Source organism: Salmo salar, chromosome 09 (genome assembly GCF_965601325.2).
Source record: "Salmo salar chromosome 09, fSalSal1, whole genome shotgun sequence".
Taxonomy (NCBI): Eukaryota; Metazoa; Chordata; class Actinopteri; order Salmoniformes; family Salmonidae; genus Salmo; species Salmo salar.
In genome coordinates this window covers 4,434,809-4,456,504 of record NC_138299.1, presented here as the reverse complement: position 1 = coordinate 4,456,504, position 21,696 = coordinate 4,434,809, and the positions used below count along the sequence as shown (strand labels likewise).

Below are 21,696 nucleotides of genomic sequence, written 5' to 3'. Positions count from 1 at the left end.
GTCAGGATCGAGGGAAAGATGAACAGAGCAAAGTTCAGAGAGATCCTTGATGAAAACCTGCTCCAGAGTGCTCAAGACCTCAGACTGGGGCGAAGGTTCACCTTCCAACAGGACAATGACCCTAAGCACACAGCCAAGACAATGCAGGAGGGGCTTCGGTACAAGTCTCTGAATGTCCTTGAGTGGCCCAGTCAGAGCCCGGACTTGAACCCGATTGAACATCTCTGGAGAGACCTGAAAATAGCTGTGCAGCGACACTCCCCATCAAACCTAATAGAGCTTGAAAGGATCTGCAGAGAAGAATGGGAGAAACTCCCCAAATACAGGTGTGCCAAGCTTGTAGCATAATACCCAAGAAGACTTGAGGCTGTAATCGCTGCCAAAGGTGCTTCAATAAAGTACTGAGTAAAGGGTCTGAATACTTATGTAAATGTGATATTTAAGTTTTTTATTTAATAAATTTGCACAAAAAAACTGTTTTTGCTTTGTCATTATGGGGTACTGTTTGTAAATTGATGAAGGAGGAAAAAAAACAATTGAATACATTTTAAAATAAGGCTGTAACGTAACAAAATGTGGAAAAAGTCAAGAGGTCTGCATACTTTCCGAATGCACTGTATATCTCTTGATCTGTTTGACTCGGTGTTGAAATTGAAAACCTCTGTGATTATTGTGTTGATTGTAGATTGTGATTCTTGGGATTTTTTTGTGGTGTCAAAATCGGACTAATTATTACGAACTTATTTTGCTAATTGTTTCTGTTATTCAAATGTGCTGTCAGGGGAAACACTTTCACGTCCAAGGCAACAGATGGAGAGACAGAGAAGTTGGAGACAGAGACGGAGGCAGAAAGGATAGGACCGAGCACGCATGGGAAGGGCAGATAGACCCAGAGCGACATAGATACATTTACATACATACATAACATTATCTGGAAATAATGGACGATTTGGTACTGCCGAGTTTCTTAGTTCCAGATAATGCACAGAGCAGAGGCGTTAAGCTGCATTTACGTTTGTTTAAGCTGTTTTCTAGTGACATTTATTTGGATAAATCCATGCTAGTGGACATATTGAGGGATGAGACAAAGTCAAATTAATCTATTTAATACAAGTATTAAAATGAGAAAATGTCATGTCTATTTTATGTTTCTTGTTCATAGTTGATAGCTGCAATATTACTACCGACATTTAAAATATATTTTTTCTTGTTGGGGGGGTAGAATCAAGTGGATTTGGGCCATTGCTGGGCTGATTCTGGCCCTAAAATCGCAGCTTTGGCTCAGTTCAGGCTGCCAGATCTGGAACGAATAACTCGGGCCTAGTCTGTACCGTCATCATTCAATTCGGACAGGCTGGATCCGGCTGCCAGACCCGGGCAAGCAGTTTTAGATCTGGCATGCCGGAATCAGGCCAGATGTGTGTGTTACCTCGGTTTCATCTTTTTCACAACATTCACTCCGCATTCTTAGGGAGCAGGCGTAGTCTTACTTTGAGAGTTTTATCATGATAACGATAGAAAATAATAGAAACTATATTTTCAAAGTGTTCATACACTTAATTTAGGCTATATTATTGCATGCTAAATGTTTCTGATCAGGAATAGATGAGAAAACTAATAGATGACCTATACCACCTCCACTTATTTGCCCAGCCAGAGAGACAATTAACCAAAGATTCAGTGAAATAAAATCACATTATCAGACATTATCATTAAGTCACAGGCTTTTGGTCGGGAGTAGGCTAAGGCTACTAAGTGAAGAGCAAAATAATCCACTTGTTAAGCTACATAACATGCTGGCAAAATGTTCTGATCACTGCTAATAAATTTGCCAACTAGACAAGATGACCATGAACAGAACTCACCTCAACTTAGCTAACATTCGGGCTTCTGGTTTAGCATGTGAATGGAAAAGAAACTTGTGGACGATGCTCCTACGCATTAGTTAATTTTGCCAAACTCTTACTTTGCATTCCACTTTCTTACATATCAGATTTCATTGATGTGTTTGTAAGTTACCTTTTTGATTCAAATGTCACACAATTTGAGGAGCAGAAGACCTGTAACTATTGTTTCAACCGTGATGGCAAACGTGAATGGTAATGGCGTCGACTCCTGTCCAACCGTTACAGAGTCTCATGCGGTCACACTCCCCACAGATCTTCAGAACCTCCGTACACTTATTTGGCCCTCCTTAAGACACATTGTACGTATTGCACTGATTGAAGACTCCCTGAGTCAGGACAGTTCCGTTTTACTGTTATGGGGTTTTCTGTCTTTGGTTGTCTATCGACCTACTTTACCATTTTGTGAATGCCTTTTCAAATGTATTTCACTACTTGTGCTATGGAGCCTCTCCGCGTTAGGATAGGAATGTTTTCGGTTTATATGCACCGAAGCTGCACAAACAAGTCAACCTGCTGTCTCCATTCGCTGGGGAAGGAGACTTTGGGTTTGGGTGGGAGGGGGAGTGACCTTGTTTGGTCCTATTTAAAAAATTATCTTTAATATTTTTTCTTTGCTTTTTTCATCAGTTTTCTCTTATCTTTGCAAATGCTTGGTCTGTTTTCACACATTTTTCCTTTCGATATTTTAGATGGCTAACAACACTAATAATGGTAATATTAGAATAGGTAGGCCTAATCCTATAAAGTTACTTTGGTAAACAATGAATAATCCTGTCAAGGACTTTACACATTAAAGATCACTCAAGGCTACAAAACTCCAGGTTCAGTAAGGTTTTCCATTCAGACTTTAACTCCAAAGCCAGTTGGGTTGCAATTTTGGTTAGTAAAATAATACATTTCTCTACTACTAATGTTATTTCAGACAGTAAATGGGATATTTAAGATAAAATGCTCCCAATTTTGATTATGTTGAATTTGCCAATGGGTTGCTGGGGAAATTCCCTTCTCTGAACACCCATCTTTTGATATTTGGCGGTGATCTGAATTGTGTTACTTACCCACCTTTAGACCACTCCAACCCCAGAACTATGTCTCCTTCTGCTATGTCAAAGTCCTCAGATTTTATGGTTCAGAATGGGTGTACAGATCCCTGAAGATTTCAGAATCCCCAGGCAAGAGAGTATTCTTTCTTTTCATATGTACACCATTCTTTTTCTCATATTGACTATTTCTTTATTGATCATTAGTTACTTCCAAATGTCACCTCTTCTGAATATTTACCCATTGTATTTTCTGACCATGGACTATCAGGACAAACTCGTTCTCCTCTCTGTTGGAGATTCAACTCTCCTGTCAGATGCAGACTTCTGTAATGTTATCTCCACTTCTATTGAACATTTTCTTTTTTCAAATCAGACAAGCTCAACCTCTCATTCTCTCTTATGGGAATCACTTAAGGCCTATCTTAGAGGAACACAACTTGGAAACCTAAACTATAAGAACTCTCGAAAGCCATCCTTCATTTAGACCACCAGTATGCCTTGACGTCATCTCCAGAGCTATATAAGCAACGCTGAACTTACAATCTGAATTCAATTTGTTGTCCACTACAGATGCAGAACAGTTACTATTGCATTCACGTGGTACCTACTATGAACATGGAAAGTCATCTGCTCACACACCAATTAAAACACAGCGCTGATTGCTCAAATTAAAGATTCCTCTCATAGCTTGATTTCTGACCCTCCGAGGATCAATGACACCGTCAAGTCTTTCTATTCCTCCCTGTATACGTATATTACTGGGCAGCCAACTTTCAGAAATTGCCATTCTGGTTACATGCTCCAGATACCCCATGGTGCCACCTAGAGGTACATTCTTGTATTTCTGCTTTACTCTGCTCTTCTCTCCCAGCATTCCCCTCTCGCTGTACTGGCAAGCCTGTAGTGCTGTCCACACTTAAGATTTGGTACCAGTTTCGAAGGCATTTTCTATTCTCCTCTGCATCTACTAGAGGTCCTATTGATAAGAACCACTTATTCCCCGCTTCCCTAATAGATAATACCTTTCCTTGTCCAGTAAGAGATAGCTTTAAGTCCTTCCAAGACTTATATGTAAATACTTTTTTTCTAGTTTTCCCAACCCGGGCTCTAAATAATCTTTGCCTCCATCTCACTTTTTCCGTTACCTTCAAATGAGGCATTGTGTCTCCTCCCAATTTGCTGGCTTCCCTGCTCCACTGCCTTGCCAACCCTGGGATGGCATATTGACTCTATTACCTCAACAGAAAGCAGTCATTTCTCAGATCTATCTGTGTATTATGTCTTTGGACAAACACTCCATCAACAAAACTAAATCTACATTGGAACGGGAAATGGGTGTTGAATTTACCCTGGAGTGGTGGGATGAGGCGATTGATAGGGTACGCTCCACTACATCTTGTGCTCGTCTTGGTCTCATTCAATTTAAGGTTTTACATAGAGTGCATTTTTCCAAATCCAGATTGTCTGAAATATATCCAAATGTAAATAATGAGTGTGATACATGTCATGTTTCACCATGTCATTCAATGCTCTAAATGACAAACTTACTGGGAATCTACACTGCTCAAAAAAATAAAGGGAACACTTAAACAACACATCCTAGATCTGAATGAAATAAATAATCTTATTAAATACTTTTTTCTTTACATAGTTGAATGTGCTGACAACAAAATCACACAAAAATAATCAATGGAAATCCAATTTGTCAACCCATGGAGGTCTGGATTTGGAGTCACACTCAAAATTAAAGTGGAAAACCACACTACAGGCTGATCCAACTTTGATGTAATGTCCTTTAACGAGTCAAAATGGGGCTCAGTAGGGGGTGTGGCCTCCACGTGCCTGTATGACCTCCCTACAATGCCTGGGCATGCTCCTGATGAGGTGGCGGATGGTCTCCTGAGGGATCTCCTCCCAGACCTGGACTAAAGCATCCGCCAACTCCTGGACAGTCTGTGGTGCAACGTGGCGTTGGTGGATGGAGCGAGACATGATGTCCCAGATGTGCTCAATTGGATTCAGGTCTGGGGAACGGGCGGGCCAGTCCATAGCATCAATGCCTTCCTCTTGCAGGAACTGCTGACACACTCCAGCCACATGAGGTCTAGTATTGTCTTGCATTAGGAGGAACCCAGGGCCAACCGCACCAGCATATGGTCTCACAAGGGGTCTGAGGATCTCATCTCGGTACCTAATGGCAGTCAGGCTACCTCTGGCGAGCACAAGGAGGGCTGTGCGGCCCCCCAAAGAAATGCCACCCCACACCATGACAGACCCACCGCCAAACCGGTCATGCTGGAGGATGTTGCAGGCAGCAGAACGTTTTCCACGGCGTCTCCAGACTCTGTCACGTCTGTCACGTGCTCAGTGTGAACCTGCTTTCATCTGTGAAGAGCACAGGGCGCCAGTGGAGAATTTGCCAATCTTGGTGTTCTCTGGCAAATGCCAAACGTCCTGCACGGTGTTGGGCTGTAAGCACAACCCCCACCTGTGGACGTCGGGCCCTCATACCACCCTCATGGAGTCTGTTTCTGACCGTTTGAGCAGACACATGCACATTTGTGGCCTGCTGGAGGTCATTTTGCAGGGCTCTGGCAGTGCTCCTCCTGCTCCTCCTTGCACAAAGGCGGAGGTAGCGGTCCTGCTGCTGGGTTGTTGCCCTCCTACGGCCTCCTCCACGTCTCCTGATGTACTGGCCTGTCTCCTGGTAGCACCTCCATGCTCTGGACACTACGCTGACAGATACAGCAAACCTTCTTGCCACAACTCGCATTGATTTACATTTACATTTAAGTCATTTAGCAGACGCTCTTATCCAGAGCGACTTACAAATTGGTGCATTCACCTTATGATATCCAGTGGAACAACCACTTTACAATAGTGCATCTAAATCTTTTAAGGGGGGGGGGGGGGTTAGAAGGATTACTTCATCCTATCCTAGGTACTCCTTAAAGAGGTGGGGTTTCAGGTGTCTCCGGAAGGTGGTGATTGACTCCGCTGTCCTGGCGTCGTGAGGGAGCTTATTCCACCATTGGGGTGCCAGAACAGCGAACAGTTTTGACTGGGCTGAGCGGGAACTGTGCTTCCTCAGAGGTAGGGGGGCCAGCAGGCCAGAGGTGGATGAACGCAGTGCCCTTGTTTGAAAGCACCGCCAGCATTCAAAAGTGACCAAAACATCAGCCAGGAAGCATAGGAACTGAGAAGTGGTCTGTGGTCTCCACAGGCAGAACCACTCATTTATTGGGGGTGTCTTGCTTATTGCCTATAATTTCCACCTGTTGTCTATTCCATTTGCACAACAGCATGTGAAATGTATTGTCAATCAGTGTTGCTTCCTAAGTGGACAGTTTTATTTCACAGAAGTGTGATTGACTTGGAGTTACATTGTGTTGTTTAAGTGTTCCCTTTATTTTTTTGAGCAGTATATTTTTAAAATGTTATCTGAGGTGCTTTAAATTAACCTGCAACCATGTCCCATGATAGCTGTTTTTGGTATTCCAGAACACTTGTTCTACTTGGACCCCAAACAAGCCGATATTATTGCTTTTACATCCTTATTAGCTCGACTTAGAATTATTTTCCAGTGGAAGTCTGCTCAGCCCCCCTCTACTTCTCAATCGCTCCCCGATGTAATGTTCTTTCTAAAGCTTGAGGAAATTAAATATTCTCTTAGGGGTTCCAATGATACATTTGTTAGAAAATGGCAACCATTTATATCATACTTCAATGGCTTGCCGAGGCTCCCCTCTGATGAGACTTAAGGATCTGCCCCTTTGTTTCAATTTTTGCCTGAAATGACATACTCAAATCTAACTGCCTGTAGCTCAGGCCCTGAAGCAAGGATATGCATATTATTGGTACCATTTGAAAGGAAACACTTTGAAGTTTGTGGAAATGTGAAAGGAATGTAGGAGAATATAACATAATAGATCTGGTAAAAGTTAATACAAAGAAAAAAAACAACCGTTCTTTCGTAATTTTTTTGTACCATCATCTTTGAAAATGAAGAGAAATGCCATAATGTATTATTCCAACCCAGGTGCAATATACATTTTGACCACTAGATGGCAGCAGTGTATGTGCAAAGTTTTAGACTGATCCAATGAACCATTGCATTTCTGTTCAAAACGTTGTATCAAGACTGCCGAAATATGCCTAATTTGTTTATTAATAACGTTTTATGTTCAAAATTGTGCACTCTCCTCAAACAATAGCATGGTATTCTTTCACTGTAATAGCTACTGTACATTGGACAGTGTAGTTAGATTAACAAGAATGTAAGCTTTCTGCCAATATCAGATATGTCTGTCTATATCCTGGGAAATGTTCTTGTTACTTACAACCTCATGCTAATCGCATTAGCCTACGTTAGCTCAACAGTCCCGTGGAAGGGACACCGATCCCGAAGAAGTTGATTTCCCAGTTGGTATTCCCAGTAGTCATTACATAATAGGTACAGTCATCAATATAATGTTATCCAGTCCAAGCAAGTTTGTCTGAGGTTTACTGATCATTTATTTATTTCTGTTTTTGTTGCTCCACTTTTTGTATCTTGAATCCGTATTGAGTTGTTTGTACGTGACACAAAAAAATATTCCTGTATTCTTGTTTGTTTATTTGTTGTGATATCTCTGTAGAATTGTTGTTTTCTAGGACTGAACTGAGGGAGGGTGTGGGATGGGTTGGGTATATGGGGTGTTTGGAGTGGGTGGTTGGGAGGAGGTGGGTGGGTGAACTGAGGTAGCGCAGATAGGAGGGGTGCGTCACTTGAGTGGGTTGAGTCACTGACGTGGTCTTCCTGTCTGGGTTGGTGCCCCCCCTTGGGTTGTGCTGTGGCGGAGATCTTTGTGGGCTATACTCGGCCTTGTCTCAGGATGGTAAGTTGGTAGTTGGAGTATCCCTCTAGTGGTGTGGGGGCTGTGCTTTGGCAAAGTGGGCGGGGTTATATCCTGCCTGTTTGGCCCTGTCCGGGGGTATCATCAGATGGGGCCACAGTGTCTCCTGACCCCTCCTGTCTCAGCCTCCAGTATTTATGCTGCAGTAGTTTGTGTCGGGGGGCTAGGGTCAGTCTGTTATATCTGGAGTATTTCTCCTGTCTTATCCAGTGTCCTGTGTGAATTTAAGTATGCTCTCTCTAATTCTCTCTTTCTTTCTCTCTCTCTCTCTCTCTCTCTCTCTCTCTCTCGGAGGACCTGAGCCCTAGGACCATGCCTCAGGACTACCTGGCATGATGACTCCTTGCTGTTCCCAGTCCACCTGGCCGTGCTGCTGCTCCAGATTCAACTGTTCTGCCTGCGGCTATGGAACCCTGACCTGTTCACCGGACGTGCTTGTTGCACCCTCGACAACTACTATGATTATTATTATTTGACCATGCTGGTCATTTATGAACATTTGAACATCTTGGCCATGTTCTGTTATAATCTCCACCCGGCACAGCCAGAAGAGGACTGGCCACCCCTCATAGCCTGGTTCCTCTCTAAGTTTCTTCCTAGGTTTTGGCCTTTCTAGGGAGTTTTTCCTAGCCACCGTGTTTCTACACCTGCATTACTTGCCGTTTGGGGTTTTAGGCTGGGTTTCTGTACAGCACTTTGAGATATCAGCTGATGTAAGAAGGGCTATATAAATACATTTGATTTGATTTGAAGGGACTGGGGGGGGTTGATGTGTTGTGTGGAGGGAGGGTGGTTTGGATATGGTAAAATCTTTGTACTTACATTGATGTACATTTTGTAAAACCTGAATAAAAAAAATAAAAACTTAGCTATCATTCCCCAGCCTAATTGTAACCTAACCAATATCCAAACTGAGATTTAGTGAAAACAAAAATCTGACATTGATTTTATACAGAGGATCCCCCACGCTTTCTCAAAGCAGTGTGACTTTGCGTGAAAAACATTTTCGTATGAATGGGATACTACAGACAATGGCCCATGCCACATCTGAGCAATTGATTCGGATAAGCATGAGCCAGTGGATAAGAAGTAAAGACACCAAAAAATGGGATAGACATTTTAAAATAAATAAATTCATTGCCCTATCATAATGGAACGGTCCCCAACCCCTGTGTATGAGTGTCTGTGTGTGTGTCTGTGACTGTGTGTGTATCCCAAATCTGTTGCTATGGGGTAATGATGTTAAGGACATTACAGGACGAATCACAATAATTGTTTGCCAAAATAAACAAAAGTTTAAAAAGTGTTGATAGGGGTCAGAATATGTCACACCATCAAATTTTGGGCTTTTAAATCACTCTTACAGAACTTCCACATGGGCAAGGATATTGGAAATGTAATCAAATTGAATTGGATGACAACTTGTTTTTAACTAGGATAGAAGAATTTATAACAGACTTTTTCAAACATAACATAGGTACAGAAGATCCCCTTATTGTATGGGACACTTTTAAATGTATCACAACTCAGGACATGACCCAGATGCAGACACGGGAGAAGGATAGTACAGTTCTCAGATGATTTATTAGAAACACGGGGCAGGCAAAGGGCAGGTCGAGGGCAGGCAGAGGTTCGTGATCAGGTCAGAGTCAGGCAGGTACAGGACGGCAGGCAGGCACGGGGTCAGGGCAGGCAGAATGGTCAGAACCGGGAAAAACTAGGAAACAGAACTAGAGAAACAGGAAGGTGGGAGAGAACACTGGTAAGACCTGACAAGACGAACTGGCAACAGACAAACAGAGAACACAGGTATAAATACACAGGGGATAATGGGAAGATGGGCAACACCTGGAATGGGATGGAGACAAGAAAAAAGACAGGTGAAACAGCTCAGGGTGCGACAAAATGTGCCTTTAGAGGCCGCGCAATTCAATACTCATCTTTAAAACAAATACAATTTAGGTCAAAAGAGTTCATATTAACCTCTCTAGGGTCGGCGGGACGAAATCGTCCCTCCTACTCAACAGCCAGTTGAATCCAGTGGCGCGTTATTCAAATACCTTAGAAATGCTATTACTTCAATTTCTCAAACATATGACTATTTTACACCATTTTAAAGATAAGACTCTCGTTAATCTAACCACACTGTCCGATTTCAAAAAAGCTTTACAACGAAAGCAAAACATTAGATTATGTCAGCAGAGTACCCAGCCAGAAATAATCAGACACCCATTTTTCAAGCTAGCATATAATGTCACATAAACCCAAACCACAGCTAAATGCAGCACTAACCTTTGATCTTCATCAGATGACAACACTAGGACATTATGTTATACAATACATGCATGTTTTGTTCAATCAAGTTCATATTTATATCAAAAACCAGCTTTTTACATTAGCATGTGACGTTCAGAACTAGCATACCCCCCCCCCCCCCCGCAAACTTCCGGTGAATTTACTAAATTACTCACGATAAACGTTCACAAAAAACATAACAATTATTTTAAGAATTATAGATACAGAACTCCTCTATGCACTCGCTATGTCCGATTTTAAAATAGCTTTTCGGTGAAAGCACATTTTGCAATATTCTGAGTAGATAGCCCGGCATCACAGGGCTAGCTATTTAGACACCCACCAAGTTTAGCCCTCACCAAAGTCAGATTTACTATAAGAAAAATGTTATTACCTTTGCTGTCTTCGTCAGAATGCACTCCCAGGACTTCTACTTCAATAACAAATGTTGGTTTGGTTCAAAATAATCCATAGTTATGTTCAAATATCCTCTGCTTTGTTAGTGCGTTCAAGACACTATCCGAATGGTAAAGAAGGGTGACGCGCACGACGCATTTCGTGACAAAAAAAATCTAAATATTCCATTACCGTACTTCGAAGCATGTCAACCTCTGTTTAAAATCAATTTTTATGCCATTTTTCTCGTAAAAAAGCGATAATAAAAACTGTACCATAGAGGCATAGAATACAAAAGGAAATGGAGGAACTTATTCAAGAAAGAGCAAGTGTAATGGAATATGGGGAAAATAATTTGGTGCATTTTATTCATCTTCAAAATATAAATGCTACCAAAAATAATTGACTGAAACCAAACAATTCACCAAACAATATTTTGAAAGAGGAAGCAAAGTACTTTACGCATATGTTTTTGTTTCAGTCTCTTCCATCTCCACTGACCGTGGTTCAGTGTAAGGATTGTTTTCTATTAATAATGTAAAATCAACAGCTATACAGAAAGACTCATGTGAAGGCCAAATTACAGAGGAGGAACATGCAATTAAAGCCTTTAAGTCTGGGAAAACTCCAGGGCTGGATGGCATACCAGTTGAGGTATACCAAACCTTTTTTGATGTACTCAGAGGCCCGTTATTAGCATGTTTTAACCACTCCTATAAAAATGGTAGATTATACTCAACAAGAAGGTCTGATTTCATTATTATTGAAACAGGACCCAAGTGGTATATATAAAGATCCAGTCCATAAAAAAAATTGGAGGGCCCCTTAGACTTCAGTGTTATGCTGCAATTTCTTTTGCAAAATACATAGCGCATAGAATTAAAATGGTATTGTTGGATATTATTAGTCCTAATCAGACAGGTTTTTTACATGGACGATATATTGGAGATAATATAAGTACTGGGAACAATAGAACACTATGAAAAATCTGGGAAACCAGGCCTGGTATTCATAGCTGAATTTGAAAAGGCTTTTTTAAACACCAGCGGTGTAACGGCTGTCTTCATAAATGGACCAAGGCGCAGCAGGTATGTGAATACTCATATTTAATTACAAATAAGGAGTAAAGCATCCACTTAACAATACAATAAAGGTGACAACAGCTACAGTTCTGCAGGCTAGAAACGCAGTGCAAAAACAACCACCCACAACCCCAAAGAAAAACACACACACCTATATAGGACTTCCAATCAAAGGCAACTCAACACACCTGCCTTCAATTGGAAGTCCCAATCAACAATACAAACATTCCCCATACACAAAACTGCCACGTCCTGACCCCAAAACTAAAACAATAGCTCCATCTGCTGGTCAGGACGTGACAAGCGGTCACAACTTGCAGACGTGCTGCTGTGCGTTTTGTTGCCGATCTTACTTTGCTACCTGACTACCTCACGGTTTTTACTTTTTCATTACCGTATATTTTTAGTTTTTCCCCTCACTCAACTTTTTTCATTCAACTTTTTCACCCCGGAGGTTTTATCTGGATATGGTTCGTCAGGACTTCAAACAGCCGAAGCTAAGTAACATTAACATGATGCCTTCTAATTGCAGTCGTTGTACTTATAATATACAGGAGAACGATCGCCTTACGGCAAGGATAGCTGTGCTGCAAGCTGAAATCTACGCAATCGTTAGGCAAGGGTAATTTCAGTGTAGGAAAGGATGAAACAGCGTCTGTGCCACCAGTAAGTACAGATAGTAACATTAGTATAAACCCCCTCGCACGGTCCCCGCAGCCGGACAACTTTCTCATGGCTTCTGGAGGGAAACGCTGTAGGAATGCTCAACCGGTGTCGCTTATTCAGCCGACAGAAACTTTCAACCGGTTCTCCCCATTAAGCGAGTCGGAGTCGGAGGCCGAAACTTCTCTGGTCTCTGCTCCTCCCGTTGTGGGGTCTGAGACGACGAAGGCTCCCACCATTAGCTCTGACAAATTGAAAACCTTAGTCATTGGCGACTCCATTACCCACAGTATTAGACTTAAAATGAATCATCCAGCGATCATACACTGTTTACCAGGGGGCAGGGCTACCGACGTTAAGGCTAATCTAAAGACGGTGCTGGCTAAAGCTAAAACTGGCGAGTGTAGAGAGTATAGAGATATTGTTATCCACGTCGGCACCAACGATGTTAGGATGAAACAGTCAGAGGTCACCAAGCGCAACATAGCTTCAGCGTGTAAATCAGCTAGAAAGATGTGTCGGCATCGATTAATTGTCTCTGGCCCCCTCCCAGTTAGGGGGAGTGATGAGCTCTACAGCAGAGTCTCACAACTCAATCGCTGGATGAAAACTGTTTTCTGCCCCTCCCAAAAGATAGAATTTGTAGATAATTGGCCCTCTTTCTGGGACTCACCCACAAACAGGACCAAGCCTGGCCTGTTGAGTAGTGACAGACTCCATCCTAGCTGGAGGGGTGCTCTCATCTTATCTACGAACATAGACAGGGCTCTAACTCCTCTAGCTCCACAATGAAATAGGGTGCAGGCCAGGCAGCAGGCTGTTAGCTAGCCTGCTAGTTTAGTGGAGTCTGCCACTAGCACAGTCAGTGTAGTCAGCTCAGCTTTCCCCATTGAGACCGTGTCTGTGCCTCGATCTAGGTTGGGCAAAATTAAAGATGGCGGTGTTCGCTTTAGCAATCTCACTAGTATAAAGACCTCCTCCATTCCTGCCATTATTGAAAGAGATTGTGATACCTCACAACTCCAAATTGGGTTACTTAATGTTAGATCCCTCACTTCCAAGGCAGTTATAGTCAATGAACTAATCACTGATCATAATCTTGATGTGATTGGCCTGACTGAAACATGGCTTAAGCCTGATGAATTTACTGTGTTAAATGAGGCCTCACCCCCTGGTTACACTAGTGACCGTACCCCCCGTGCATCCGGCAAAGGCGGAGGTGTTGCTAACATTTATGATAGCAAATTTCAATTTACAAAAAAAAAACTATGACATTTTCGTCTTTTGGGCTTCTAGTCATGAAATCTATGCAGCCTACTCAATCACTTTTTATAGCTACTGTTTACAGGCCTCCTGGGCCATATGCAGTGTTCCTCACTGAGTTCCCTGAATTCCTATCGGATCTTGTAGTCATAGCAGATAATATTCTAATTTTTGGTGACTTTAACATTCACATGGAAAAGTCCACAGACCCACTCCAAAAGGCTTTCGGAGCCATCATCGACTCAGTGGGTTTTGTCCAACATGTCTCTGGACCTACTCACTGCCACAGTCATACTCTGGACCTAGTTTTGTCCCATGGAATAAATGTTGTGGATCTTAATGTTTTCCCTCATAATCCTGGACTATCGGACCACCATTTTATTACGTTTGCAATCGCAACAAATAATCTGCTCAGACCCCAACCAAGGAGCATTAAAAGTCGTGCTATAAATTCTCAGACAACCCAAAGATTCCTTGATGCCCTTCCAGACTCCCTCTGCCTACCCAAGGACGTCAGAGGACAAAAATCAGTTAACCACCTAACCGAGGAACTCAATTTAACCTTGCACCATACCCTAGATGCAGTTGCACCCCTAAAAACTAAAAACATCTGTCATAAGAAACTAGCTCCCTGGTATACAGAAAATACACAAGCTCTGAAGCAAGCTTCCAGAAAATTGGAACGGAAATGGCGCCACACCAAACTGGAAGTCTTCCGACTAGCTTGGAAAGACAGTACCGTGCAGTATCGAAGAGCCCTCACTGCTGCTCGATCATCCTATTTTTCCAACTTAATTGAGGAAAATAAGAACAATCCGAAATGTCTTTTTGATACTGTCGCAAAGCTAACTAAAAAGCAGCATTCGCAAATGGAGGATGGCTTTCACTTCAGCAGTAATAAATTGATGAACTTCTTTGAGGAAAAGATCATGATCATTAGAAAGCAAATTACGGACTCCTCTTTAAATCTGCGTATTCCTCCAAAGCTCCATTGTCCTGAGTCTGCACAACTCTGCCAGGAACTAGGATCAAGGGAGATACTAAGGTGTTTTAGCACTATATCTCTTGACACAATGATTAAAATAATCATGGCCTCTAAACCCTCAAGCTGCATACTGGAACCTATTCCAAGTAAACTACTGAAAGAGCTGCTTCCTGTGCTTGGCCCTCCTATGTTGAACATAATAAATGGCTCTCTATCCACCGGATGTGTACCAAGCTCACTAAAAGTGGCAGTAATAAAGCCTCTCTTGAAAAAGCCGAATCTTCACCCAGAAATTATAAAAAACTATCGGCCTATATCGAATCTTCCATTCCTCTCAAAATTTTTTGAAAAAGCTGTTGCGCAGCAACTCACTGCCTTCCTGAAGACAAACAATGTATACGAAACGCTTCAGTCTGGTTTTAGACCCCATCATAGCACTGAGACTGCACTTGTGAAGGTGGTAAATGACCTTTTAATGAAGTCAGACCGAGGCTCTGCATCTGTCCTCGTGCTCCTAGATCTTAGTGCTGCTTTTGATACCATCGATCACCACATTCTTTTGGAGAGACTGGAAACCCAAATTGGTCTACATGGACAAGTTCTGGCCTGGTTTAGATCTTATCTGTCAGAAAGATATCAGTTTGTCTCTGTGAATGGTTTGTCCTCTGACAAATCAACTGTAAATTTCGGTGTTCGTCAAGGTTCCGTTTTAGGACCACTATTGTTTTCACTATATATTTTACCTCTTGGGGATGTCATTCGAAAACATAATGTTAAATTTCACTGCTATGCGGACGACACACAGCTGTACATCTCAATGAAACATGGTGAAGCCCCAAAATTGCCCTCGCTATAAGCCTGTGTTTCAGACATAAAGAAGTGGATGGCTGCAAACTTTCTACTTTTAAACTCGGACAAAACAGAGATGCTTGTTCTAGGTCCCAAGAAACAAAGAGATCTTCTGTTGAATCTGACAATTAATCTGCATGGTTGTACAGTCGTCTCAAATAAAACTGTGAAGGACCTCGGCATTACTCTGGACCCTGATCTCTCTTTTGAAGAACATATCAAGACTGTTTCAAGGACAGCTTTTTTCCATCTACGTAACATTGCAAAAATCTGAAACTTTCTGTCCAAAAATGATGCAGAAAAATTAATCCATGCTTTTGTTACTTCTAGGCTGGACTACTGCAATGCTCTACTTTCCGGCAACCCGGATAAAGCACTAAACAAACTTCAGTTAGTGCTAAATACGGCTGCTAGAATCCTGACTAGAACCCAAAAATTTGATCATATTACTCCAGTGCTAGCCTCCCTACACTGGCTTCCTGTTAAGGCAAGGGCTGATTTCAAGGTTTTACTGCTAACCTACAAAGCATTACATGGGCTTGCTCCTACCTATATTTCCGATTTGGTCCTGCCGTACATACCTACACGTACGCTACGGTCACAAGACGCAGGCCTCCTAATTGTCCCTAGAATTTCTAAGCAAACGGCTGGAGGTAGGGCTTTCTCCTATAGAGCTCCATTTTTATGGAATGGTCTGCTTACCCATGTGAGAGACGCAGACTCAGTCTCAACCTTTAACCTCTTACATCTAGACGTTCCGCTAGCGGAACACCTGCTCCAATATCCAATGATAGGCGTGGCGCGAATGACAAATTCCTCAAAAATACAAAAACTTCAATTTTTCAAACATATGACTATTTCACAGCATTTTAAAGACAAGACTCTCCTTTATCTAACCACACTGTCCGATTTCAAAAAGGCTTTACAGCGAAAGCAAAACATTAGATTATGTCAGCAGAGTACCCAGCCAGAAATAATCAGGCACCCATTTTTCAAGCTAGCATATAATGTCACAAAAAACAAAACCACAGCTAAATGCAGCACTAACCTTTGATGATCTTCATCAGATGACACACCTAGGACATTATGTTATACAATACATGCATGTTTTGTTCAATCAAGTTCATATTTATATCAAAAACCAGCTTTTTACATTAGCATGTGACGTTCAGAACTAGCATACCCCCGCAAACCTCCGGTGAATTTACTAAATTACTCACGATAAACGTTCACAAAAAACATAACAATTATTTTAAGAATTATAGATACAGAACTCCTTTGTGCAATCGAGGTGTCCGATTTTAAAATAGCTTTTCGGTGAAAGCATATTTTGCAATATTCTGAGTAGATAGCCCAGCCATCACGGCTAGCTATTCAGACAGCCACCAAGTTTAGCCCTGACCAAACTCCGATTTACTATTACAAAAGTTTGATTACCTTTGGTGTTCTTCGTCAGAATGCACTCCCAGGACTGCTACTTCAATAACAAATGTTGGTTTGGTTCAAAATAATCCATCGTTATATCCAAATAGCGGCGTTTTGTTCGTGCGTTCAAGACACTATCCGAAGTGTAAATAAGGGTCACGAGCATGGCGCATTTCGTGACAAAAGATTTCTAAATATTCCATTACCGTACTTCGAAGCTTGTCAACCGCTGTTTAAAATAAATTTTTATGCCATTTTTCTCATAAAAAAGCGATAATATTCCGACCGGGAATCTGCGTTTAGGTAAACAGACGAAAGAAAACAAAGCATGGGGTCGACGCGGGCACGAGCCTGAGTCTCACAGTACTGTGACCAGCCACTACCCAAACGCGCTACTTTTTTTCAGCCAGAGCCTGCAAAGCCACGATTCAGCTTTTTGCCGCCTTCTTTGTGGGCTATACTCGGCCTTGTCTTAGGACGGTAAGTTGGTGGTTGGAGACATGCCTCTAGTGGTGTGGGGGCTGTGCTTTGGCAAAGTGGGTGGGGTTATATCCTGCCTGTTTGGCCCTGTCTGGGGGTATCATCGGATGGGGCCACAGTGTCTTCTGATCCCTCCTGTCTCAGCCTCCAGTATTTATGCTGCAGTAGTCTATGTGTCGGGGGGCTAGGGTCAGTCTGTTACATCTGGAGTATTTCTCTTGTCTTATCCGGTGTCCTGTGTGAATTTAAATATGCTCTCTCTAATTCTCTCTTTCTCTCTTTCTTTCTTTCTCTCGGAGGACCTGAGCCCTAGGACCATGCCTCAGGACTACCTGGCATGATGACTCCTTGCTGTTCCCAGTCCACCTGGCCGTGCTGCTGCTCCAGATTCAACTGTTCTGCCTGCGGCTATGGAACCCTGACCTGTTCACCGGACGTGCTTGTTGCACCCTCGACAACTACTATGATTATTATTATTTGACCATGCTGGTCATTTATGAACATTTGAACATCTTGACCATGTTCTGTTATAATATCCACCCGGCACAGCCAGAAGAGGACTGGCCACCCCTCATAGCCTGGTTCCTCTCTAAGTTTCTTCCTAGGTTTTTGGCCTTTCTAGGGAGTTTTTCCTAGGGAGTTTTTCCTAGACACCGTGCTTCTTTCACATGCATTGCTTGCTGTTTGGGGTTTTAGGCTGGGTTTCTGTACAGAACTTTGAGATATCAGCTGATGTACGAAGGGCTATATAAATAAATTTGATTTGATTTGATTTTGATAAAGTACAACTGGAATTTATATATAAATGCCTGGAATATTTACATTTTGGAGAATCTCTTATACAATGGGTTAAAGTTATGTATAGTAACCCTATGTCACGTCCTGACCAGCAGAGGGAGCAATTGTATTAGTTTTGTCAGGACGTGGCAGGTTTTTGTGTGTTAAGTGTTGTGTTGGTGATTAGGACTCCCAATTGAAGGCAGGTGTGTTGAGTTGCCTTTGATTGGGAGTCCTATATAGTAGTGTGTGTTTTTCTTTGGGGTTGTGGGTAGTTGTTTTTTCACTGCGTGTTGTGTGCCTGCAAAACTGTTCCTGTCATCGTGAGTAGAGTTTATTGTTTTTCCCTGTGGATGCTTTACTTATGTTTATTAAAAAAATATGAGTATCCACATTCCCGCTGCGCCTTGGTCCATTTCTGAAGACAGCTGTTACACCCTAGGTGTAAAATAGTAAATAATGTCAACTTCTCAGGAAGTTTTAAACTGTCCAAAGGAGTAAAACAAGGTTGTCCACTATTGGCATATCTATTTATTATGGCCATTGAAATGTTAGCTATTCAAATCAGATCCAACAATAATATCAAGGGGCTAGAAATCCAGGACTTAAAAACAAAGGTGTCATTGTACAGACGTGGCCAAAGGTTTTGAGAATGACACAAATATTAATTTCCACAAAGTGTCTTTATATATTTTTGTCAGATGTTACTATGAATACTGAAGTATAATTACAAGCATTTCATAAGTGTCAAAGGCTTTTATTGACAATTACATGAAGTTGATGCAAAGAGTCAATATTTGCAGTGTGGACCCTTCTTTTTCAAGACCTCTGCAATCCGCCCTGGCATGCTGTCAATTAACTTCAGGGCCACTTCTCGACTGATGGCAGACCATTCTTGCATAATCAATGCTTGGACTTTGTCAGAATTTGTGGGGTTTTGTTTGTCCACCTGCCTCTTGACCACACATTCTCAATGGGATTAAGGTCTGGGGAGTTTCCTGGCCATGGACCCAAAATATCGATGTTTTGTTCCCGAGCCACTTAGTTATCACTTTTGCCTTATGGCAAGGTGCTCCATCATGCTGGAAAAGGCATTGTTCATCACCAAACTGTACCTGGATGGTTGGGAGAAGTTGCTCTCGGAGGATGTGTTGGTACCATTCTTTATTCATGGCTGTGTTCTTAGGCAAAATTGTGAGTGAGCCCACTCCCTTGGCTGAGAAGCAACTCCACACATGAATGGTCTCAGGATGCTTTACTGTTGGCATGACACAGGACTGATGGTAGCGCTCACCTTGTCTTCTCCGGACAAGCTTTTTTCCGGATGCCCCAAACAATCGGAAAGGGGATTCATTAGAGAAAATGACTTTACCCCAGTCCTCAGCAGTCCAATCCCTGTACCTTTTGCAGAATATCAGTCTGTCCCTGATGTTTATCCTGGAGAGAAGTGGCTTCTTTACTGCCCTTCTTGACACCAGGCCATCCTCCAAAAGTCTTCGCCTCACTGTGCGTGCAGATGCACTCACACCTGCCTACTGCCATTCCTGAGCAAGCTCTGTACTAGTGGTGCCCCGATCCCGCAGCTGAATCAACTTTAGGAGACGGTCCTGGCGCTTGCTGGACTATCTTGGGCGCCCTGAAGCCTTCTTCACAACAATTGAACCGCTCTCCTTGAAGTTCTTGATGATACGATAAATGGTTGATTTAGGTGAAATCTTACTGGCAGCAATATCCTTGCCTGTGAAGCCCTTTTTGTGCAAAGCAATGATGACGGCACGTGTTTCCTTGCAGGTAACCATGTTTGACAGAGGAAGAACAATGATTCCAAGCACCACCCTCATTTTGAAGCTTCCAGTCTGTTATTTGACCTCAATCAGCATGACAGAGTGATCTCCAGCCTTGTCCTCGTCAACACTCACACCTGTGTTAATGAGAGAATCACTGACATGTCAGCTGGTCCTTTTTTGGCAGGGCTGAAATGCAGTGGAAATGTTTTTTGGGGATTCAGTTCATTTGCATGGCAAAGAGGGACTTTGCGATTAATTACAATTCATCTGCTCACTCTTCATAACATTCTGCAGTATATGCAAATTGCCATCATACAAACTGAGGCAGCAGACTTTGTGAAAATTAATATTTGTGTCATTCTCAAAACCTTTGGCCACGACTGTACACTAATGATTCATGTTCTTTTAAATCCACAATTTGGATCCCTCCACAGCCTCATAAAGGATCTAGATAATGTTTCCAACCTCTCTGGTATCCCACCAAATTATTGGTAAAATACAACTTTTACATTACCGTGCAGTTTTGCAATAAAGTGGTCTGACGGTGAAGTGGACATACTCGGTATTCATATCCCAAAAGAAAGAAATTATCTCACCACGATACATTTTAATAGAAAGTTAGCAACAAAAAAATACGGTCTTGCTACCATTGAAAGGAAAAATCACCATACCAGTTTGCTTATGGCCTAGTGACTTGTTTTTAACATATATGAGCAAAAAATATGACATTGTATTTGGAATGGTAAGACAAACAAAATTAAACGGGCCTATTTATGTAATGATTATGATTTCAGAGGGCAGAAATTATTAAATATTAAAGCATTAGACCTCTCACTAAAGTCTTCAGTCATACAAAAGCTATACTTAAATCCAAACTGGTTCTCTAGCAGATTAGTAAGAATGTCTCACCCCATGTTCAAGAATGGCCTTTTCCCCTTTATTCAGATTACAACCTCTCACTTTCGGTTATTTGAAAATGAAATCATATCCAAAATATCGCTATTTTTAAAACAAGCAATAGAAAGTTGACTGCAATTTCAGTTTAATCCACCAGAAAAAACAGGACAAATTTTACAAAAATATTATGGTTAAACTCAAATATACAGTTGAAGTCGGAAGTTTACATACACTTAGGTTGGAGTCATTAAAACTCGTTTTTCAACCACTCCACAAATTTCTTGTTAACAAACTATAGTTTTGGCAAGTTGGTTAGGACATCTACTTTGTGCATGACACAAGTAATTTTTCCAACAATTGTTTACAGACAGATTATTTCACTTATAATTCACTATCACAACTACAGTGGGTCAGACATTTAAGAACACTAAGTTGACTGTGCCTTTAAACCGCTTGGAAAATTCCAGAAAATGATGTCATGGCTTTAGAAGCTTCTGATAGGCTAATTGACAACATATTAGTCAATTGGAGGTGTACCTGTAGATGTATTTCAAGGCCTACCTTCAAACTCAGTGCCTCTTTGCTTGACATCATAGAAAATCAAAAGAAATCAGCCAAGACCTCAGAAAACAAACTGTAGACCTCCACAAGTCTGGTTCATCCTTGGGAGCAATTTCCAAACGCCTAAAGTTACCACATTCATCTGTACAAACAATAGTACGCAAGTATAAACACCATGGGACCACGCAGCCGTCATTCCACTCAGGAAGGAGACGCGTTCTGTCTCCTAGAGATGAACGTACTTTGGTGCGAAAAGTGCAAATCAATCCCAGAACAACCGCAAAGGACCTTGTGAAGATGCTGGAGGAAACAGGTACAAAAGTATCTATATCCACAGTAAAACGAGTCCTATATCGACATAACCTGAAAGGCTGCTCAGCAAGGAAGAAGC

At 41.9% G+C, this 21,696-nt stretch overlaps 1 protein-coding gene across 4 annotated transcripts in view; it reads right to left on the bottom strand.

The window, feature by feature from the left end:
• si:dkey-16j16.4 (uncharacterized) overlaps positions 1 to 21,696 on the bottom strand; it is a 99,180-nt gene that overhangs the window by 48,540 nt on the left and 28,944 nt on the right. Inside the window, exon 4 of one of the 4 annotated variants that reach the window (XM_082955605.1) lies at positions 9,411 to 9,693. The exons of 2 other annotated variants lie outside the window; for them this stretch is intronic. In XM_082955605.1, the coding sequence (XP_082811731.1) occupies positions 9,547 to 9,693 (147 nt within the window). In that variant the 3' untranslated portion in view covers positions 9,411 to 9,546. Of the gene's footprint in view, positions 1 to 9,410; positions 9,694 to 21,696 lie in introns of those variants that run through there. One more of the 4 variants, XM_045723341.2, reaches the window with a different exon arrangement.